The sequence below is a fragment of the Lutjanus erythropterus genome, chromosome 23 (assembly GCF_056507025.1).
Source record: "Lutjanus erythropterus isolate fLutEry1 chromosome 23, fLutEry1.hap2, whole genome shotgun sequence".
Lineage (NCBI taxonomy): Eukaryota > Metazoa > Chordata > Actinopteri > Lutjaniformes > Lutjanidae > Lutjanus > Lutjanus erythropterus.
In genome coordinates this window covers 12,051,470-12,073,029 of record NC_139339.1, presented here as the reverse complement: position 1 = coordinate 12,073,029, position 21,560 = coordinate 12,051,470, and the positions used below count along the sequence as shown (strand labels likewise).

General features: G+C 40.9%; 1 protein-coding gene across 2 annotated transcripts in view; it reads left to right on the top strand.

The window, feature by feature from the left end:
* The first annotated feature begins 649 nt into the window (after positions 1–649).
* The window catches only part of nwd2 (NACHT and WD repeat domain containing 2), a 65,894-nt gene continuing 44,983 nt past the window's right edge, over positions 650–21,560 (top strand). The window contains exons 1-3 of one of the 2 annotated variants that reach the window (XM_084712743.1): positions 650–810; positions 1,809–1,980; positions 17,569–17,657. In XM_084712743.1, the coding sequence (XP_084568869.1) occupies positions 796–810; positions 1,809–1,980; positions 17,569–17,657 (276 nt within the window). In that variant the 5' untranslated portion in view covers positions 650–795. Of the gene's footprint in view, positions 1,130–1,808; positions 1,981–17,568; positions 17,658–21,560 lie in introns of both variants that reach the window. The other variant, XM_084712744.1, reaches the window with a different exon arrangement.

Below are 21,560 nucleotides of genomic sequence, written 5' to 3'. Positions count from 1 at the left end.
CAGTTTCAAAAATTGTGGTTGGGATAAAGTTAATTGATAAAGTGAAAATAAATTCCGGAAAGAGAAAACATCTGAACTAATTTAAGTTTAACGTGGTTTAGTAAACTTTATTCGACATTTAACCACTTGGTGAGCAGATAAATGACGTTACTTCTACTTCCTTACTGGCAGGACTGGTAACGTCATTTACGTTACGACACCGAGCTGCTGACTTCGCGCTCCAGTGCAATTTTAACTGGGGAGGGCACCAGTCTGTCCACCGGCAGAGAGGAGAGACAGACAGGGAGAGAGAGCATCCACAGCTCCTCCATCAGTCACTTCCATCAAGTCCCACTGAAAACGCTCGAGCACGACCGGAATTAGATATTAAGCTTTCAGCGTAAAAGCTCTAATTCTTGGGACGAGCTAGCTGGGTGAGTATACGGAGCTGTTAGCAGTAAAAACACACCTCAGACGAAAACTAAATTGTTGTTTTATGATGACAATAAGGCTCGTTGTCAAAAAAAATTATATTATCAGTTTTAGGCTTAGCGTGAAGGCGTATACTGAAATTAGCATTTTATTTTGAAGAAGCCAGCCGGCAGTGGCGCTTTTATTTTGTCAGGCTTCACACTCTCTCCGGCTCTCAGAGCTCAGTCGGCTCGCAGAGACAGCAGGATGCCAAGGGGAGCACTCCGACACACGGCGTCCGTTTTACCGTCTCCCGGCGTCGTCTCACGGCCACAGCAACTCTGATGGGCGTTTTTATCTTCCTTTTACCGTCCACGACGCTTGGATATTTTCGGAAGCCACGAAATGAAGCGAATGAATGTGAGCAACAAGAAGTGTCCTGTTGTTGTGCCTGTCTCCAGCATCATCACTAGTAGTCAAGTCCTCTTCTCTTGTGGATGCGGTGCCTCTCAGTGATGTTTAGTTGTCTGTTTTCAGAGGATTTTATTTATTTATTGTTCTTGTAGTGGACTACCCAACTTTCCCCCGCTTTTTGTTGTCTTTTTCGAGGTTTTCCGTCTTTGAAACAAAGATTTCAGGATAGACCAACTCCGGAAACCTGCAGCGACTTGACACATCTGCTCCCGGCGGAATAACCATTCATTAGCGGTTATTCGCCTTTACAAGCATCTTCTCTGGGGTGGGAATACGACTGATGCTTGCCTTTTGCTCGTCTATTCCGAGTTTTGTATCGTCTCGTTCTGTTTGTCTGTTTTGTCCCACAGTGGCATGAAAATTCATGAATGCGTCCAAGGACATGTATACAAATTACGCATGCACCATGACGGTAGTAGGCTGTGCGTAATATCCTATTATTATATCCCTACCACACATGAATGCAATAACAAAACACATTCAATCTCATTCCTGTGTTTGGAGAAGATTTGGAAGATCCATCATAACTTGACTGGTGTGTGTGACTGTGTGTGTGTGTGTGCAGCACGGGCGTTAGGAGCATGACAAGGAGTAAAATATCCCCAAAATTCTTGGAATTTGTATACTTTTATGTGAGAAATCATCAAATTTACACACCTGTAAAAGTGTGATATTAAACTAAATGAGCAGTGGAGCATTTTTGACCAAATTTTATATGTTTTGCAAGTCGCAAAATCTTCCCAAAGTTAGCACCAAATTAAAAACCTATTAGGTGCGGCTCCGCTTAACGCCCCATGCGTGTGTGGATGAATGGATCAGGGGAAATCTGCGCGCAAGCATGCACGTCTTTCCATCCATGTGCCTGCGTGTGTGTGTGCGCCCCCCGGCCGCGCTAACATGCCCCTTCTGTGCCTGTATGTGTGTGTTCTTGTGCGTGTGTACAGCCACGCTGGAAGTCGCCCCCCATGTGGCCGTCGGGAGTGGGGAGCAGGCAGCCCTGCCCGCGGGAGTCGGCGCTGCGCAGGGCGGCCATCAGCGGCAACATCAACGCCCTGCCGCCGCACAACGTCCCCACCGGCCGCAGCGTCAGGGTCTTCATCTGTTCCAACCCCGACGGTAAGAGTCAGCCTGACAATCCCCCATCCGCCTCCTCTCTGTATCAGACACACTCTCTTCAAGCCTGCAGATTACACAAGACACTGTTTTTTTCTATTTTGCATCCAGACTTCTTGGGCTTTGTAGGATGTTTTAGTTGAATTGCCTGCAGTGGAAATTAACACGGTTAAGTGCAGGCTTCATAAGATGTAACTTGTCTAGACAGAGGAATAATCATAAAACAACTGCAGCTACTAGTGCTGTAAAAAATAACTCCAGCATCCCAAAGGACAAGGTTAATGCATGTGCCACTTTGCAAGCAGGAAAAATCAGGCTTCTAATGTTAAAGGGATAGTACAGATTATTTGATGTAGGGTTGTATGAGCTACTTGTCACAAGTCAGTGTGTTACCCAAAGTAGATGCTGGTTGGCACACCCCCAGAGAAGCAGGGAGGAGTACCAGCATGGACGTTCAGCCGTGAACTGCTGTGGATGTGGTCAGCAACAAAACCTATTTTAGCCACTTAAAAAAAAGATCCACCTAAAATAAAGCTTGCAGAACACCAGGGTTGGTTTACCTCCGCCTTTACCTCTACGTCTATTAGTTGGTTTCTGTTATTGTGTGACTTTCGTGAATTCAAACCATCCTTTAAAGACACTGAAGTCATACAGCAATGCAAACAAACTAACCGATCAAGGCAGCGGTAGATCAGCAACTCCCATATTCTGCAGCGTAAAATTTCTGATTTCACTTATGGAGTCTTGTTGGTTTGGAGATGGATATTTGGCTTATATAACAGCAGCTTCCTGTCAAAAAAATCTGTCTGATGGCAAGGTAAAGTGGTGAAAATCTTCTAAATAAACTTAAACAGATAATTTATATTTTTAGTTGGACCTTTTTAAATGGCTGAAACACATTTTGAAGCTGATCCTGCTTCCCCAAACTGAGGACATGCCTACCAGCAGCTACTGTACTTAATACACTGACTGTAGATAAGCATCAAATAATCTGAATTATCCCTTTAATGTATCTGCCACTTTCCAAGCATGTCATCTTGTGATCTAGTATTGATTGGACCCATTGTAAAGGAAAAGTCAGGGCTCTCATATTAAGGTGTTGTCTATTTGCTCGGCATCAAGCTGTGACATTTAAAGGTCCACTTAAGCTAATAGAACAACTGGAAAATATCTTAAATTAGGTTACATCGGGCCGTATCGCAACTTGACAGAAATCGAATTGGTGCACCATTTATTCCGATAATAACACGACGAAACAACAGATTGCTTTCGACACAGAGTGCATGGTGTGAGCAGAGTGCAAGACAGTTGGGTCGTGAGGAGGGAGACACCCAGTTGCAGCTCTGTATTTGAATATGCCCTCTGGGCGAGGGGGTAAAAATAGGCTCAGCAAAACTGGAGTAAACAAGGCGAGGGAAGTAGAGTAGGCTATGAGAGGGAGACAGAGAGAGAAGGAGGGCATGCCAGGATTAAAAAGGGAGGTTGCTTTTGTCGATATATCACTGTCATTTGCTTACCCTCACTGAGCAAATTGCTATGGACCCCACAAATAAAAAAAAAAGAATGAATTAACCTCAGATTATTGCAGTGTTATGGCCCGCTGTAGACAGAGAGAAGTCTGGCATTGTTTAGCCACCTGTAGCTGGCTCAGTCATTCAGATCATCCCTTCACAGCACAAATGCAACGCTCCGATCCACACGTGGATGGAAAAACGACGAGGGGGCTATTCCAAGTCGTTCTTTCACACCGGCGTCGACACAAATGGAAAGACACACACACATCTCAGCTGTGAAAAGAGCTAATTATGAACTGCTGTTTCCAGTGAGGCGAGGTGCTGGTATCCAGTGCATACAGGTACAGCCTGTCTGTACTACTTCAAACAGTAGCGTGGAAACGCTGCAGATTTCCCCAAAATTTAAAATTACGCCTCCAGTAAGGTATCCTTTGCGTTTGTTTTGTTTTTTTTTTTTTGACTTTGAGATGAGTTCAATAAATTGTTCCAGCTGCAGTTATTTCGATACAAACTTTACTTGCAAACTTTTCTGGTGTGGTAAGCTCTACCCTCTGGTTCAACATGCACACGAAGAAATACGGTTGTGCATAACTGTGACCCAGGTCTCCCCTCAATCCTGCTGCAGAGCCTGTTTCTCCATGTTCACTAGAGGGGGCTGTCCATGCACATATATATCAGCATTCACCTGACTGAACATGTACTGTATGACGACATGGATAAAACTCATATCTAGACGGCACCCAGCCATAAAAAGACAACCCTACTCTGCTTCAGCATCACCCTTTTGGCATTTCCTTCCAAGCATGTTGATTTAAAATCCAACTGCATGCACCCTGCTGTACGTACAGTGGAGTAGAGGACGCCAGGCAGGATCACCTTTGCCTTTAACCAAATATATGTCATACATAACAGTGTCATTTCACTGTTTGTAATACCAGACTGTAAGAAAGGTGGACAGTGCTATCTGCAGTGATAATCACACCATCACAACAGTATAACTGCACAGTTTTATTGTGTCTGTGTGTCTGGGGGACCTCTCTGCTTTGATCTACAGTGCCAAGAGTTTTATGTGCTCTCTGGTTATAGCTCTGCTGAATATACTGACCCTAATGCCCTTAATCAAAAGCCACAGACAACCGCGAAGCGCACACACTGCTGTATTCACCATCATGGACTTCTGCTGTGTGTGTTTGTGCTGTCTGTGAAGAGCCATGATGCTCCATTTTCACAATAGAACTTTGTCGCTGCAGCCATATAGCTGAAATAGAAGGGGCCCATTCCATTTAGAGTAGCAGATTTTTTTTCCAGTGTGCACAATAGCAGCACCCTGACTCAGAATGGGTGTCAAGACGTGGTACTAAATTGGTGCTGGTTCCAGATTGGTCAGTACAGAAATACTGATAAGCTCTGGGACAAATGATGCTGCTATTGGTATTTATGTAACATAATTATCTGTAACGCAGCCATTAGTAAATGTGCAGTCGAGAGAGACAGAGAGAAGGAAAGAGCGTGTGTGTGTGTGACATTATAGCTGTGAAGGTAGCAGTGAAGTGTGCAGTTTAGGCTATTTGTCAGTGAATAAATGGTACAACTCCTCAAGACCCAAGGGGGTTTAGCCCAGCAGTTAGCTACAGCTCACTTATTGTGGACTGACCTTTAAGGTAGACCAGGCCAGCTATTCTCATTTTAGCGACAAGCCGCCCCTTACCAGTTACCCCGGTTAAAAGACCGGTGAATTTTATCACATCTTTGCATGTTTGTTTGTTTTTTTCATCAGATTATATTGATTTTATGAATGTAAGCCCAGACAGAAGGTAGCCCCTCTCTCTTGTTATCAACAAATCAGGACATATGGCATCTTGTAAACAACGTGGTGTGTCAGCATTTTGATCTAGAAAATGAAAATAAGGTTTTATATGGGCTGTGACAGAATAAAGGGGCATATAAGTACTCAGGGTAACCACGCTCAGCTCAGGCATGTGGATGTTACCCTGCAACAAGAGCAGACTGCTGCTGCTAGCACTGCTAACATTAGCCACACTGTGTGGCTGCGTTACTTTAGCTCCAAGTTGTTTACTCACACACACTGTGATACTGCTCTATGTGCAAAGAGAAGACTTTTCATGAGTTGTTTTGTGGGATAATGTGCAGTGTTCATAATACAAGGTGCAAAGTGTTACACATTTCATGGGCATTTATAATATGATTCAGTTATTGAAAAATATTTTTAACATCTTCAAATAGCTCTTAATACACTCAATGTTTAAAATGATCAATTAATAAACTACTATTTCATGTCAGTGCTATGTCATGGCTGCTGCGTAAGCAGTCTATAATTTAGTAAAAGTACATTGTCTTCCTCAGAAGAAGATAGAGGAGAAAGGTTTGAGATGTTACAATACACAGTTCACTCCACATTGCAGTGATATAAAGGATATGCAGGTATTCTGAAGTGTTGGCCAAAACGTAAGCCAAACAGCTAATTTGAGTGGATTTACATCGTCCTTCCACGATGTTAATGAATCACTCAAACTCTTGGCTCAGGTGGATGATTCTGTGTGTGTGTGTGTGTGTGTGTGTGTGTGTGTGTGTGTGTGTGTGTGTGTGCGTGTGTGTGTGTTGCCACAGTCGATCAATTAAAAACCCCACTATCTGTTCTTGCCAGTAGCCAGACGGTAGCAGCAAACCAGAGAAAAGCCTGACATGATTTATTTTTGTGTGCACTGTTCAAGTGCATTATGCAGCCTGTCTCATCTGTCAATATGTGTGTGTGTGTGTGTGTGTATTCATGGAGATCCATATAAGCATATCATGACAACTCTATTACCTTGCTGTAGTCACCTCTGGGGCCCTGGCATCTTGTGTGCAGTCGGCCGTTATTTGTATGCAAGCTATCACTTAAGCTGTTTAAAGTTGATAAATGCACAAAGCCTTAGGGATGTGATGCATAAAATCATCTACCCCTCCAACGCACCATCATCAAGGCTATACTATGTCACCACAGAGACCAGTAATTATGTTACATTTCACCCCGCAATTAATCCCAGATTTATTCTGTTTATGTTTTTTAGTCTGTGTTGTAGGGTTTTTAGCTCAGCAGGCGTGGATCCAGAAAAATAGTCATGGGGTGGCAAAATAGGGTGGCAGATAGATGTAATCATAAACAATTAAATATATTCATATTTGCTTGAAAAAGCTCCCCATTAAATTATTTTAACTCAAACACCCTATACGTTTTTGAGGCACAAGTAAAACAGAAATATCTAAAGGTGGCAAAAGAAATAAATAAACTGTTTCATTTCCAAATCTTCTGATATTTTTTTTCCAAATACGTGTCTTTTTAAATTGAACATAAGCCCATCATTTGGGCTAAGACCTGGCCAGAACATATTCAATTCTATGCATTAATTTTAGAGATGGGATATCAGATATTGGTATCGGGGCTCAACAGTGACATAAGGCATTCATCGGGTATCAGAGTTGCACCATGGATCAGGATTCCAGTTTAAATCCTGTCAACTGCACATGTGAATGTCACAATCCACAATCCTGTAGCATCCCACAATTGCTGAAGGACACCATTACACAAATTACATTACACAAACTACACAAGCTTTCCAGGCTGATGTTAAGTTTCAACCTCATATAATCTTACCTATGTTAGCCTAATACTACTACTACTGCAATTCCTACTACTACTACTAATCATAACATCAAGAAAAAAACAATGCTCGTATCAGTATAGTAGTCACATTACACAAACTACACAAGCTTTCCAGGCTGAAGTTCAATTTCAGCCTCATGTAATCTTACTATTGTTATGACTGCGAACAATAATAATAACAATACTACTGATAATAAATTATTATAAGTAACATGAAGTAAAAAAGAGAACTGGCATTATTATAGTGTCATATCGGCTGAAATGTAAATTGAGATATTGGAAGAATGGAACTGAAAGATAGTGGACTGGCACATCTCTAGTAAATTTAAGCCTTTTACCACATTATTTTTCAAATTAATCTACATTTCAAATTAATCTAATGCGGTAAATTTAACAGCCTAGTAGATGAGTTGTGACCTGCTGCAAGGACGGCACTTGTACTCAGAAATCGGAATTTTGTTCTTTTTAATTTCTGACAAATAACAATTTATCATATGTATATATTTTTAAATTAGATTGTCCAAAACTGGGCTGGCAACACTGGTGGCAAGGCATCTTTTAGGGTGGCAGCTGCCCTTGTAGCTCAGGTTTGTTTAGTTCACCAGCGTTTTTCCTTTAAAAATATCCCTCTCTCCCTAATCATCCATGTTAGTGAAGTGAGTCTGGTAGGAGACGACAGAGGAGAGCATGAGAGGGATGGCAGGGAGGACAGAGGGAAAGATGACAGGTGGAGAGACTGTGTCAAGGGTGGCTTTTGTTTAATAAATTGCTTCTCAGGGGCCGGTGAGTGCCAGATTTTCCGGACGAGCCCGGCCGGCCCTGTCCTGCGGCATCGTGAAGTTTATGACGCGTGCTAGTGAGCTTATTTCTCCCCCTCTTGTTTCGTCCTCTCCGCCTCCTTGCCTCCACTCTTCTTCTCCTGGAGGGAGACTAGTTTGGCAGCAGCTTTTTACTGACCTCTCTCTGAGTTTTTCCAGAGTGCTGTGGAGCAATTCTGCACCCCCGGGACGTCGTTCTGACAAATTCAGCAGTTGCCCTCGCGCTCTCGTCTAACTCCCTGGGTGTTCAGACCATTTTATGGAACACGCTGTAAAAGTGTTTCATGAGGGAATGATGGCGATGATAGCGAGCAGCCTGCTAGATACACCTGAGTAAAATTACATAGTGATTATCCACTTATAACCAAGATAATTAACCTCGAGAAAACTAGTGTGGTCTGCAAGTGGTTTGTAAGTAATGGCAATTTTATTTTATGTGCACATCAAGGGTTCTGCTGAGGGAGAATTCGGAGGCATAATGCTGATAATTGAGATTGAAAATGAACAAAATCTTTCCAGTAATTTCCAGTGAATGTTTCTTTCAGTGTCTTCTTGGAAGATATGTTAAAAGGATAGTTTGGACTCTTTGAAGTGGGGTTGTCTGAGGTATTCATATAGTCAGTGTATTACCTACAGTAGATTGCTGAGAAGCAGAAGGAGGAAGGTGTAGGAAGCAAAGCAATGTACCGCTGTTGACAGGGTCAGCAGCAAAACAAGTTTTAGCCACCTGGTAAAGATCCACCATTTAAGTGTATGCTATATTTATAATATTTTCACAGCTTGATGTTGCTGTTAGACAGCTTTTTCTAAGGGGAAACTGCTGTTCTAAAAGTCAAATATTCTCTCTAAAGACACCAGGTTTCATGGGCAAAAACAGTAATTTTACAAAACACAGGAGTTGCTTGTCTACCATTGCCTCAATATTTTAGTTTGTTTGTGTTATTGTGTGACTGCGGTCACGAAAATCTCACAATAACACAAACAAACTAACAGATTGAGAGGATGGTAGACCAGCAACTCCCAGGTTCTGCAGGGTAAAATTGTGTTTTTTTGCCCATGGAGTTTGGTTAGTTAGGAGAGGGCGATATATGATCCAAACTATCCCTTTAATTCTCTCTATTTTTGGCTACATTTAAAGTCACCTTGATATACTGTGTCGAGTCTTGCCAAATACTGTGTCTTCACTGTGTTTGAGCGTCAATATGTCGATACATCAAGGTGTTATCTGTATATCTTTGCCTCCAGTTATTCATGTTTACTCATAGAAGAGAAATGTGTCTTACCAAACTCTAATCCAGATTCCACCTTCAGAATGTAATTTAATGCAAAGAAAAAAAAAAAAAGATATATTGATGAATTTCCCAAAACCGAGGAGTTGCAACTTCACTTCAGAAAAAAAAATCATATGAATATTTAACACATCTGCCACAGTTAAATTCTCCTCGGAATATAATACTAATTCTCTTCATTTCTCTAGATCGAACCATAGCAAGGACACTGACAGAAGTAAAATATTGCATACAGAGATTAATCATCCATAAAAAGCACAGTCTCCAAGATTAAAAAGTACTACTGAGGATTATAAAATAAAGTGTGATCATCTGGCTGTGAGGTTCCTAGACCGTGAATAAATACGATAAACAGCATTAACAAAAACTGAAGAGAATTTGATAAATTGCATCTGATTACAGCTATATCAAAGAAGCCTGCTATGTTTAAAAAAAAAAGGAAAAAAAAACATTCAGGAATTTATCACCTACTTTGTGTGCATGGGCCCCCCTCTGTTTAATGCTACTCTGTTTGAACTCATTGATGTAAGTCATTTTAAAAACTCACCTGAGATTCTGCAACCCTGTCCTCTTTTTGCCTGATATAATGAGAGTACCTACTCTGAAGTAGGAGCTAAAATACTCCCTCAAAACTACATTCTAAGAAAAGTTCTTCCGGTGCAAAAACACCTAATTTTGCGTGAGTATGATCATGTGTGGAGCCAGACCTGTCTCCAGTGCTGTGGACGAGGAGGACTGGCTATGTGAGACAAACCGACAACATACGTATATTAGCTTGAAGCTTGCCAGATCGTCTGTTTGTTTCCTGAAAACTGTAGGAGTTATTTTAAGGATGAGTGAAAGAGGACCAAACTTGGCAACTCTGCACTGACCTCACCGGTTACGAATGTATTTGAGATTGTTGAAAATATTGCTAGTGACAATTCACTAGTGCCCTGACATTAGTAGCGACCTACCGTCCATACTCTAATTAAATTTTTTTTTTATGTTTTGAAAGCCGTTGCGTAACATCTTTAAAAATGAAGTGTTGATACTGCTGTCATTGTCCAGTTCATACTATAGGAATGCCTTCAACATTGATAATCTAACATTTTTAAAGGCCAGGAAAGGCATCAGTGCTCAAACCTACATCACTGCTCTTTGCTAACAGCTGATTGGGAGTTCCCATTTAAAAAAAAACCTGGCTAAGAACACAGATGGAGTCGCCCTTTAATATAAGCCTGACTGATTGGACCATCTGACTGGTCTGAGGTTCTGTCAGGAGGCAAGAGATTTGAATCTTAATCTACAAGATAACATGCGGTGTCCATGGTTACCTGCTATTTTTTCCCCACAAAGGAGAGTCTCTGCAATCTTGAGAGTCATGTCATCATCACTTACAATAAATGGGCTGTTAAATGTGTAGTGTGTTCCTGACATAAATGTGAGTATTTCATGAGAAAGACCCTAAAAGCCCCACGAGTGGCTTTTGAGGTAACAGCTGCTAGCACAGCTGTTACCCACTGAATTTGTTATAGTACATTTTTATGTCGGATAGACTAACACGTGTTCTGCGTGCAATGAAAAACAGGTTACTGACTATCACCGTTACATCCAGTCTCATGTCACCATGTTTACTGTACATTGTAGTTTTCCCTTGGTGCTTAACATCAAGTGTGGATGGTGGCACAATAACCTCCAGTGGATTTCTTTCATCCTGATTCAGTGGTATTCAGATAACCTGTAGGGTCTCTCTGTGTTCGGGAAATGCAGGAACATCTGGCCTTTATGGATGGCTGATTTACACCGCCGCAATTTGCCTTCAGCGTCTTCCAGGTCATTCGGTATTGATTTGCTCACTGACTGTGTGTTTGCATCATTGCGGTTCAGATTCAGATCTGTACATCAGAGAGCTGGTTTGGTGCACTGAATGGCATGAACTTTTTGGGCAGCAGTCTTGTGTACACTCTGAGAGGGGAAGACATGTTTTGCTTATATATTTTTTTTTCTTCTGTGGTCTATTCTGATGAGTTGTAGACTAGGTTTAAGACAATTATGCTTTATTGTGAAATATGTAATGATGAGATGTTGCGTTCGATGACAAGACAAGTGAGAGGGACAATAACTTACGCATTGTCTGAACAGCAAAAGAAAATACCAGAAAATAGTGCCCATTGTAGTTTCCCAGAGTCAATGGTAACTCCAAGGTGGTTTTCAAGGGTCTTTTTTTGTCTGACCTGCAGTACAAAACCCAAGGATATCCACATTTGAAAAGGTGGAACTATTCTTTTTTTTTTTTTTCGTTTAATAAATGACTGTGAAATGCCATTTTATATCAGTGAAATGACTAATCAGTCATTCAGATTGTTAAGTAATTTCCCAGCCATTGACTAAAGTAGTTCTCAACCTTTTTGGCTTGTGGCCCCTTGTGACTTCTCGTCACAGTTCCAACAAAGAACTGACACAGCCCACACACCTATGTCCACCTCCCAAAGGACATTGTTTCAGGATGCCTTAATCATAAACATTTCTAATTCTACAGATACATTTGATCAAGTTATCTTCCTTCTGTCCCACTACAGAATATAACTCTTCATTCATGTCATGAGTTATTTAACGGGTGCTGGAAATCCCTGAAAACACTTTAATTTTCAAGATTTAGAAACATCAAGAAAGTAAATAAGTCAGAGAGAGAATAATTGCTTTTGCTTTTTGCACAAAATGAAGAGGACTCCGCTCGAGCCTCGCTCGCCACTCTGCGTGTGTCGCTAAATTTAATGTCATCTGTCAGTCTTTGTTGACAGTGAGTGGGAGCCCAGCAGACGACGGCATGCTGAGAAGTTGCTGTTTTGATGAGCACTGGCTTAAAAAGGAAAAATGCAAAAAAGAAAAATGAAAGTGATCTGATCTTGTAACGGATTTTAAGTAGACTAAGCAGCCTATACAACCTGTCTGAGCCAATATAAAACAGACAGGTGACACATTTTTAAACATGGAACTTTGTTGTATTTTCCTTCAAGTTATCATCCTTCCATAGATTTTTATCACAAAATGTAATTTACCAAAGCTGTAAGGTGCTGGAAAAGCTTGTAAAAGTTCCTTGAAAATGCTTGAAAAGTGCTTGAATTTACATTGGAAAAGGTTTAGGAATCAGAGTTTTCTCATGTAGTTAACACACTACAATCTGTATGATCCTTTCACTCTTCTGCCACTGCACATCGCTACTTGTCATTGTGTTCATGAGGATGACACTACTCCTGAGTACAAAGGTTATGTAGTAGTATTTATAGTTCACAGCATATTATAGATCCAAGATGAAACTGACAGGAGGGCGGGACTGAAAGAAAAAAGGCTCAATTCCAAATCTGTCAGCTGCTTCAGCACCATGGACAGCGTCATACCTTTCAGAGCCATGGTCAAACCTCAGTCAGATAAAGGATCAGTGAGTCAAACAGACTGAAATAACATATTCAGTTCGTATTCATATTCAAAATTTAGGGTCCACTGGACTAGAAAGATGTTTATCTTTATTTATTTTAGCTCCTGTGTGTCACCCACACATATCTCTGTGTTAAATTGAACATTACAGCAGCTTTGATCTCTAAATGTCACATACATCTCTTGCTTAACGGTTCAGTTCACCCAAATAACAAACAACATATTTTCTCACCTACGTCTGCTGTTGTTGAACTGCAGTTTTTCATGCTCTCAGTTTGTGATTTCTGCCTTCACCCCAATACAAGAAAAGTGAGAGGAACTCTGTTTTTGGTGTTCAAAGAATTGACACATTCCCGCTGTGTTTCGTGGATTATTCAAAGGAACACGGATGGAGTGTTTCTGGAGGCAGAAATTTCAATTATAGGCAGATAATCTCAAAAGATGGTGAATCAACCGTTTAAGCACCTCCGATACGCACCCTCACACACTGTATGTCAGCGTGGATGACCACTGTGTCACAGCGTTGTTCTATTTGCTAAGACACTTGTCTTGTGGACTTCTCTCTCTCTCTCTATCTCTCTCTGTTTTAATCAAAGATCTCTAAGCAGTTGTGCATACAAAGTGTCTCTGGAGTGTCAGTTGGTGTAGCTTGATGAGAGAGTGATTGCTTTGTCAGAGCCCCGTTGATGAGACTCAGAGGGCAGCTGAGAAAGAGTGACCACTATCTAGAGGAATGAAGGACCAGCTGAAGCATTATCAGTAGGGATGCACTGCTGATTTCTGATACGGCGATATTTTCCAAGTCATTTTTTCATCATAATGATCGGGAGGTTGGCTAGAAAATAATTTTTAAAAATTACATATACAGCTAGGCAGACATATCTGATGATATTTATTTTTGAGATAGTCAATAATGGAGCCCATACACTCAAAAATAAATTGGATGCTGTAGATGTTTATAGGACCATATTCTCTCTAGTTGTGTGATTGTGATCATTTTGTCGAGCCAATTCTGGACGCTGGGGGGGTGAAGGTGATTTCTAGCAGAGAATCAACTTCTTGGCAGCTACCAATCTGAGCATCAGTGCCGATTGTTCCTGAGACGTACAGTTCAAAGCAGTTTCTGAGCGTCCAAAGAGCCTTCTTTCCATAGACCCCAAGGAACCACTGAAATATCTCAGACCGATGTTTCCACGAATTAAGCCAGAAAAGGTGTGTTAAAGAGTATACCTTTCAATCTGACCTGATCCTCTGCTTCCAGTCTTTATGCTAAGCTAAGCTAACATCTACTAACCGTCCTGGCTCTAGCTCTATAGTTAAATGCACAATATGTAAATTCTGCAGCTAGGGGTTTCTGTCACATTAAAACAATAACAAAAGACAGTTTGATGACGTCTTGAAGTAGCATGGGATCATGGGACTTTTTGTCTCTAAACAACCATCATTTTTGATGAAAATTTCTCTGTCATGACTCAGATAATTAAAGTTTTATTCGTTACATCGGGTAACTGTTGCTGTAATCCTTCCTCACTCTCTGACATATCAAAATATCTTGTGTTTCTTGGGAAGTTATAGCAACTAGTGGCCAGTTTCTGGAAATATTTAAGATAATGTACACAACTCAACAATATATATAAGTCTAGTGTTTTTAGGTATTTTAATGCAGGAATGTTACATATAGCTTTAAGGACAGAACATATAATGGAAAATGAAGTAAAAAAGAGGAAAGTGAAGGAAAATAACTAGGAGCATTTGGCTGCGTGTCTTTGTTCAATTGACTGCCCATGAGCTCCCTAAAGGATGAGGGAGGAAGATAGAAAAGAAAGGGAAGTGAGAAAGAGAAAAGATTGAGCTGACAGGACATATCTGAAAGAAAAGATAGATTGGTCGGCACTATTGAAATAAACAGAAAACTGGAGGGAGGGACGCTCAGCGAGAAAGAGGGCGAATGTAGCGTTCGGTCTTTGTTCCTTTGCATGTGGGTGTGTACACAACAGACACACACACACATACGTCAGGCTGCCATAACTCATCATCATCCCACAAAAAAAAAGAGGGGAGCGAGAGGGAGAGGCGTCTTGCCGTTATCAGCACAATACAAACAACAACACAGTTTAGTCTGTCAGGTCACATTGAGACACACTGCAACCAGATGCAGATTTGGATTCCACTTGTTTTCTACCTTTCATCACTTCCTGAACACGTAGAACAATTTTAATCTAAATCCATGAATATTATTTTTACATTAATGACGTCACCTACAGTTACTGTACTCTACACTCTTAGCACTTCAAGACGAACCCTTTGGGAACCCTTATTCTGAGGTTCTACTTAGAACCATTTGCTTGTGAAGAACCCCTTATTGGAGAAAGGCTCCATTAAGACACAGTTCATCCAAAGAACCCTTTTGGTAGGAAAAAAAAAAGGATTGTTGAGATGTCTTTCGTCATGGGTTTTTTGTACCATGATAAAGAAGGGTTCTTGGTAGAACCCCTGGGTGGGTTCTAGATAAAACCATTAATAATACAAATGGTTCTCAGTAGAATCCCCTGGGTGGTTTCAAGATAAAAATATGAAAGGCTTCTTGGTAGAACCCCTTCATGGGTTTGTAAAACCCTTGCGATAAAAAAGAGGTCTGGATTGAACCCCCTTGGTTGGTTCTAGATAAAACCCTTGGGATGTAAAAGGGTTCTCGGTTGTACCCCCTGGCTGGGGTTGTGATGAAACCCTTGCAACATAAAGGTGTTCTTGGTAGAACCTCCTTGTTTGGTTCTGGGTTAAAACCCTTGGGACATTAAATGGTTCTCCGTACAACCCCCTGGGTGCGTTTTCAATTAAACCCCTGTAATATAAATAGAGTTCTTGGTAGAACCCCTTGACTGGGTTCTAGGTGTAACCCTTTTTGTTAGGTTCTAAGTTCCTATGGGAGCAAGTTGAAGAACGCTTTACAGTTCTAGTAAGCGCATTTATTTCTCAGAGTGTAATGTATCTCTGATGGAATGAGATGAGGGCTCCACTGATGCAGCAGCTGCCGTTTATTTCATTTGCATACGATTACAGCCGTTTGGTTTTGATTTGACATTTTGCTGGAGTAGCTGTGGGCGGATACATGCACGGTCACGGCCCAAAGCCCTACTAAAGATAGACGAGAGAAGTATACGTCAGACTAAATTTGTGGGCTCTTCCACTCACGGTGCGTATGACACGGTTAGCGGCTGTTTTTGTGCACCGTCCACCGTGTGCGTTCAGCTTCTTGGTCACACTGGGCCTCTCTGTCGGGCATGTTCTGTTTTTAACTATCCGTCCACACCCTTCAGAAAAAGAGAGGGGGGGAAAGAGACTGGGCCTGTCCAAATAAATTACAGTAACCATTTGGAAGACAGTGAAAACGAGAGGAGAGGAGGAAAGAAAAGTGGGACACAACAACAAGCCGTGGGCACTCAGTCGGTGACACTCCAACTGTCCAATATGATCACTGCCTCGGTGATGCTGGATAATCCCTCATTCTTCAACAGTGAGTGTCAGCACTCGCTCTTCTAGGTAAATGTACTCTTAATAGGTATATACATGTTTACATAAACAACGTCATTCAGTAGATTTGCTGTTTGCTCAATAAAAGGTCAGAAAACCGTGAAAAATGTCTTCAAAGCCAAAGAAGACGTTCATAAATCTCTTGTTTTGTCCACAGCCCAAAGATATTCCAGTTACTGTCACAAAATACTAAAGAAACCTGAAAATATTCACATTTAAGAAGCTGGACAAAATAATACATTTGGTAATTAATTAATAATTGATTAATCAAATATTAAACATATATACTTAATTATATACAATATATTACTGCAGGAAGTTCCATTACATCATATTTTATTTATAAAACATGATTTTGTCAATCTGACATTAGATTGCATAATTGGTCAATGGTAAAAAAAATATATATAAAGGCGTTCTAGGACATTTTAAACTGTAAATATGACTGTCACAGAATCCAGGCCTGTTACTTTGACAGTGTTGTGTGTTATATTGTGCGTTTGCAGTGCATCTTGGACTCACAATGTAAATGAACAGAATTCATTAATTTGTTCACTCACTGAGCCTGTAAACATCTCTGAGGTGTGCATCCAAATTGCAGCTCTTTTATTTGCTGCCACCGGTGTCTTTCAGCTTTTTAATGAAGATGTCCCCCGTGCAATGTGTTTTGTCATCAGTTATTTTGCTAATATTTGACAAATACCGAAGACGACTCTCTCCTCTCCACTCAGCGCGACACAACCTCTAGCTAAAAGTGTTCTCACACATATTCATCTGGAGGATGTGGGGGCGGGACTGATACAGACAGCTATGTTTCTCTGTCATCATACATCATACACGCTTAACAAATCGGAACTTGTTTTTCCAAAACATTTTTTTTTTTAGAATCAAAAATTAATCATAAATCAACCGGCTGGAGTTGAATGAGTCGTCGGCTGTTTGACAAAAATGTAGAACACCTGCTGGTTGCAGCTGCTCATGTGTAATAATTTACTGCCATTATTAGTGACATATAGTTCAGTTAATGTTTATGGGTTTTGAGCTCTTGGTCTAAGAAAAAAGGCAATTTGAAGTTGTCACCTTTTGCTCTAGGAAATTAGGCATATTTCACTGCTTTCTAACATTTTATAGACAAAATAACTTTTTAGCTAATAATCAGCAGATTAATAATCATTAGTCAGTATACCAAGTAGTATAGTAGTATTGATGGTTTTGCTTGCACAGACAGTAGAGTGGTATTGATCTTCTCATTTAATACTTAGAAAGGAATATGTGGAAGCATAACTTCTAAAATGTTTAACCGTTTCATTAAAAGTCTAGATTAACATTTCGTGATGCCGTCTTTCTTTTGTCTCCAGACACAGAGGCAGAGAGGAACGCACTGAAAGAGCACGTGTACCCCAAACTACGAGACTTCTGCAGGGAGAACTATGGGATTGAATTCCAGGTAACCGGCTGCCTTCCCGTTTTCTCTACCTTAATCTTCCATTTCTTTTATTTTCTTTCTGTCTTACCTTCCTCCTGCTCAGGGGGCCTGTAACTTCCAGAGCTGTAGTTTGCCGGTACTGACTGTTAAGTGCCTCCAAATCTACATCGCAGCTTACACAGCCGTGCGTGCCTAGAGGGGCCCCCAGAGCAGCGTGCAGAGGTCCCTGTCCCTTTAAGCGGACAGAAGGCCAGCAGAGATAAGGCTTCCATCGGTGGAGGCTGGCACTAATCTAGCTGTGGATAAGGCGGCATGATGCGAGGGCTTTCCCTTTGTTGTTGTCAGAGAATTGCCGCATTCTCCCCGCGGTGTCCACTGATCAGGATCATTTGCAATGCAAATCAGCATCAGTGTACATGGAAAGATTGCTATCAGAGGTTTGTTTGTTTAACAAATCCAGGAGAGCCCTCGAGTCAGGGGGAGATTTTTGCTATAGATCGTTCCTGGAAGGATTTGAGGAGATTTGTTTCCGATGAGGAGACTTGTGACCCCTGAATTGTTCCATAAAGCTGCAGTCAGCAGGGTGTCGGCAGCTAATTCTCGTTTCACGCTAAGAATGCCTGGATCATAAACAGCCCCAAGCACATACCAACTAAAAGGTGTTGAAACAAGACTTCATACAATAGTGTTTAGAATACCTCTGTTATGTGCACACGCATTGTCCAGTCATTTAGAGGATTTGGTCATAAAACAAACTGTTCTTTGAAGAAGGCAAAAACACAGACTTAAGCTCCCACTTCAGGCGTATGGCATGAATTATGGAGCGCTCTGTGTGCGTTTTCATTTTTCATTTCAAAGACTGAATCAGGAAACAACTTTGTCCCTCCCAAAGCAATGGACATTTGTCTTAAATGAGGCTCGCAAATAGAAGAACACATACAGCTTCACAGAAATGTCAAAATGCAAATATGTCCAAGTCTTAGAAGACTAATGGCAGTGGGATTGAAGCAGTTCTTGAATATATTGGTCTGTGGGTCGAGAGTTCGTATAATGGCGGCCTGATTGGAGGACTTTGGATGAGTTGTGGAGGAGTTTTATGTCTAAAAGGTTAAATAAAGAAAATCATAACTCTTCTCTTTCTTGCAGCGCACAAGTTGAGCTACTCCGGTCTTTACTTGAGTTGGACGCAGCAGCATGAGCTGATTTAGGAGATCAAAAACGTATCATGCAGCAGGAATTGCTTTGTCATGTTAGACTGATTTTTTTGCCTGCATTTTGTGCAATTATTAACCTACATTTCACTGCATCACTGTCTTTTGTGGAGCTTACTTCACCACTTCGCAGTTTTCAAAGTCGACAGATCACTGTAATGTTCACACTACACATCTTTCTGTCTGAATAGCAGCAAGTGCTTCTTTTTATTATCTCCCCTACATGTCAAAAATGAAACTTAAGTAACGGCTCTATGGCAACTCTGACGGGGCTTACTACCTAAAATGTAGAGGGCTTTTAAATCATGAAGTTATGATGTTAGAAGGCTCAGTGGTTGATGACTGTTAGTTATTGTGATGGACATCAACCTTAACAAAGGTCCCCATCAACTGTATTTAGATTTTCATCCTTCTGTCCACAGTCTCTCATCCATCCACTGTTTTACACGAGCACAGCACAAGCAGCTCGGCTAGTAGCAAGTTGAAACAAGTAGTTTGCCACATATGTAGGTAGGTAGTGACTCTCATCAGCATCAGAGGGCGGAGGAGAGGACAGGATGAATGACAATGACTGACGCTGTTCTTCATTATTTATAAACATCACTCAGTATTTTGATGTTACGATTTACTTTATTAATATTTTAGTATTGTTTCCAGTGACATATTAATGAATTTTAATAGTGACTTTGCTGTTTTAAACATTAATGGTGATGTTCTAGTTAGAGTTAGAGCAGAATAAGAAATTAATATTTTTATAACTGATTCTGAATTTGTTCTTTTTTAATATATTATATGTTTTTTAAAGTTGTTATTTAGTAATGAAAAAGAAAGACCAAATTGATAAGTGGTATCAGTAAAATAGGAATGTTGATAAAATTTTAATACAGATAATACAGATCCCTAATTTTACCAGGAAATACAATATTACGGTGGTATTTGTGTAAAACGGCTCACTTACTTACTCTACTGTGTACTCTACTTACTGCAGATAGTACTTGTAGGCGGAGCTTATTGTGATAGCCGCTCTGTTTCCACCGTTGGGGAAACAACACACTCAGGAGTTTTGCTTTTGTCTTCAGAAGCTGTAGCTTTTATTCACTGACAAACCTAAACTGTACGTTTACTGCCAGACTGACAACATCACTGCTCACCTTTTCCGTCACTCGGCGTGCATTCACCGTCACTCTCTGCCACCGTAGCGCTCTCTCACGCTTGCTCAACACGTTACACAATCAGTCATCTGTAGTGTTTGCTGGCTCACATTTATCATCGGGACTAAACCCAAAATACTCAGAGGGTAGAGCCATTTTTTATTTTTATTAGTTAGTATTACTTTATGTCTCAGATGCTGTGTTTCACAGTAGAGAAGCATCTGTACTGAAATAATACGTCAGAATTCTTTAATATCCTGGTATATCATAAAACCTTTATATTCCATATTCAGTTCTCCTTCATACATCACTGGTTGTGTTTTGCACACTACACGATTGATCAGTGACAGGGTCACACATTATAAGCTCTTTCACCGCAAGGAATCACCGACGAGTCTGTCGGGTCTCCAAACTACGTTCTAGCAGTACTGCGCAGCATGTTCCTGTTGTAGCTGCTGGAGGTGGATGTAGTTGGTCTGCTATTTACATACCACTACTACTCTCCCTTTCTACCCCTCTCCTGCAATCAGTCTGTTCTCATTGGCTGTAGCGGTTACATGGCTTCCCGACCTGTCCACGACACAGATATTAAACCTGCTTGATATCTTTTTGTCGTCTGCGAGGCACCGGTGAGATCTCAGGCATCTTTTAACAGTTCACACATAGCAATTTCCGCTCATGCAGTGATTTGCCTCTAATCTGGGGGATTTTGTCTGCAATCTCCAAAAACATTGAGTGAAAAATCATGGCTACAATCCTGTTTCTCCAACCACTGTACTGTAAACACAACACACGTTCTTAATAATTTGGAAGCTGTTTATATTCAAAAGCGATTATTGATATCAAATCTTGCTTGGCGTTTAGCTCTTTTTATTCTGTTGTTGTTTTTGTTTAGCAAATCTAAGTTGGCATGTTTTTTTTTGTAAGGAGACAAGCTGAATGGGATGAATCATTTACCATTCAGTGTGTAGCTCCAAGCAAATGTTCCTTCCCACTACAGGCACATTCTCCACAGACTTGATGCCCAAATGAAGCACGGTGTTTAATGAAAAGCACATTATGTACAGTATGTCTTGCACCTACATTTTGCATGAATTAACATAAATTACTATTATTACAGGCATCAATTACAAAAGGTCAGAAGGTCAAATGTGCAGAAAGAGCTAACAAAAACCTGCCTGAATCTCTCAGATGCCTGTGTGTGATGGAGAAGGGCAAGGTAATGCATGAAAAGCCAGGCAGAGACGTTTTGGCTCCAGCATCCGTGGCCACGTGTCTGTCTGGTGATTCAGCTCGCTGTGACGAAGCGTGAGCTGAAATGATTATGCAGAAGGCCTGGGAGTTAATACTATGACTCACTTACTCTGCTCGCCCTCCTCTTCCTCCTCCTCCTCCTCTATTCGAACCCCCCCACTCCTCATCCTCACCCACGCAATGTGAGAATTGGCACCTTGGCTTAAACCGCAGTTTACTGGAGCTTGATAATGACTTGCGCTAGTGTGTGTGAGTTAACATTTTTGGTTATGAATGATTTTAACATGTGACATCATATACAATCTCTG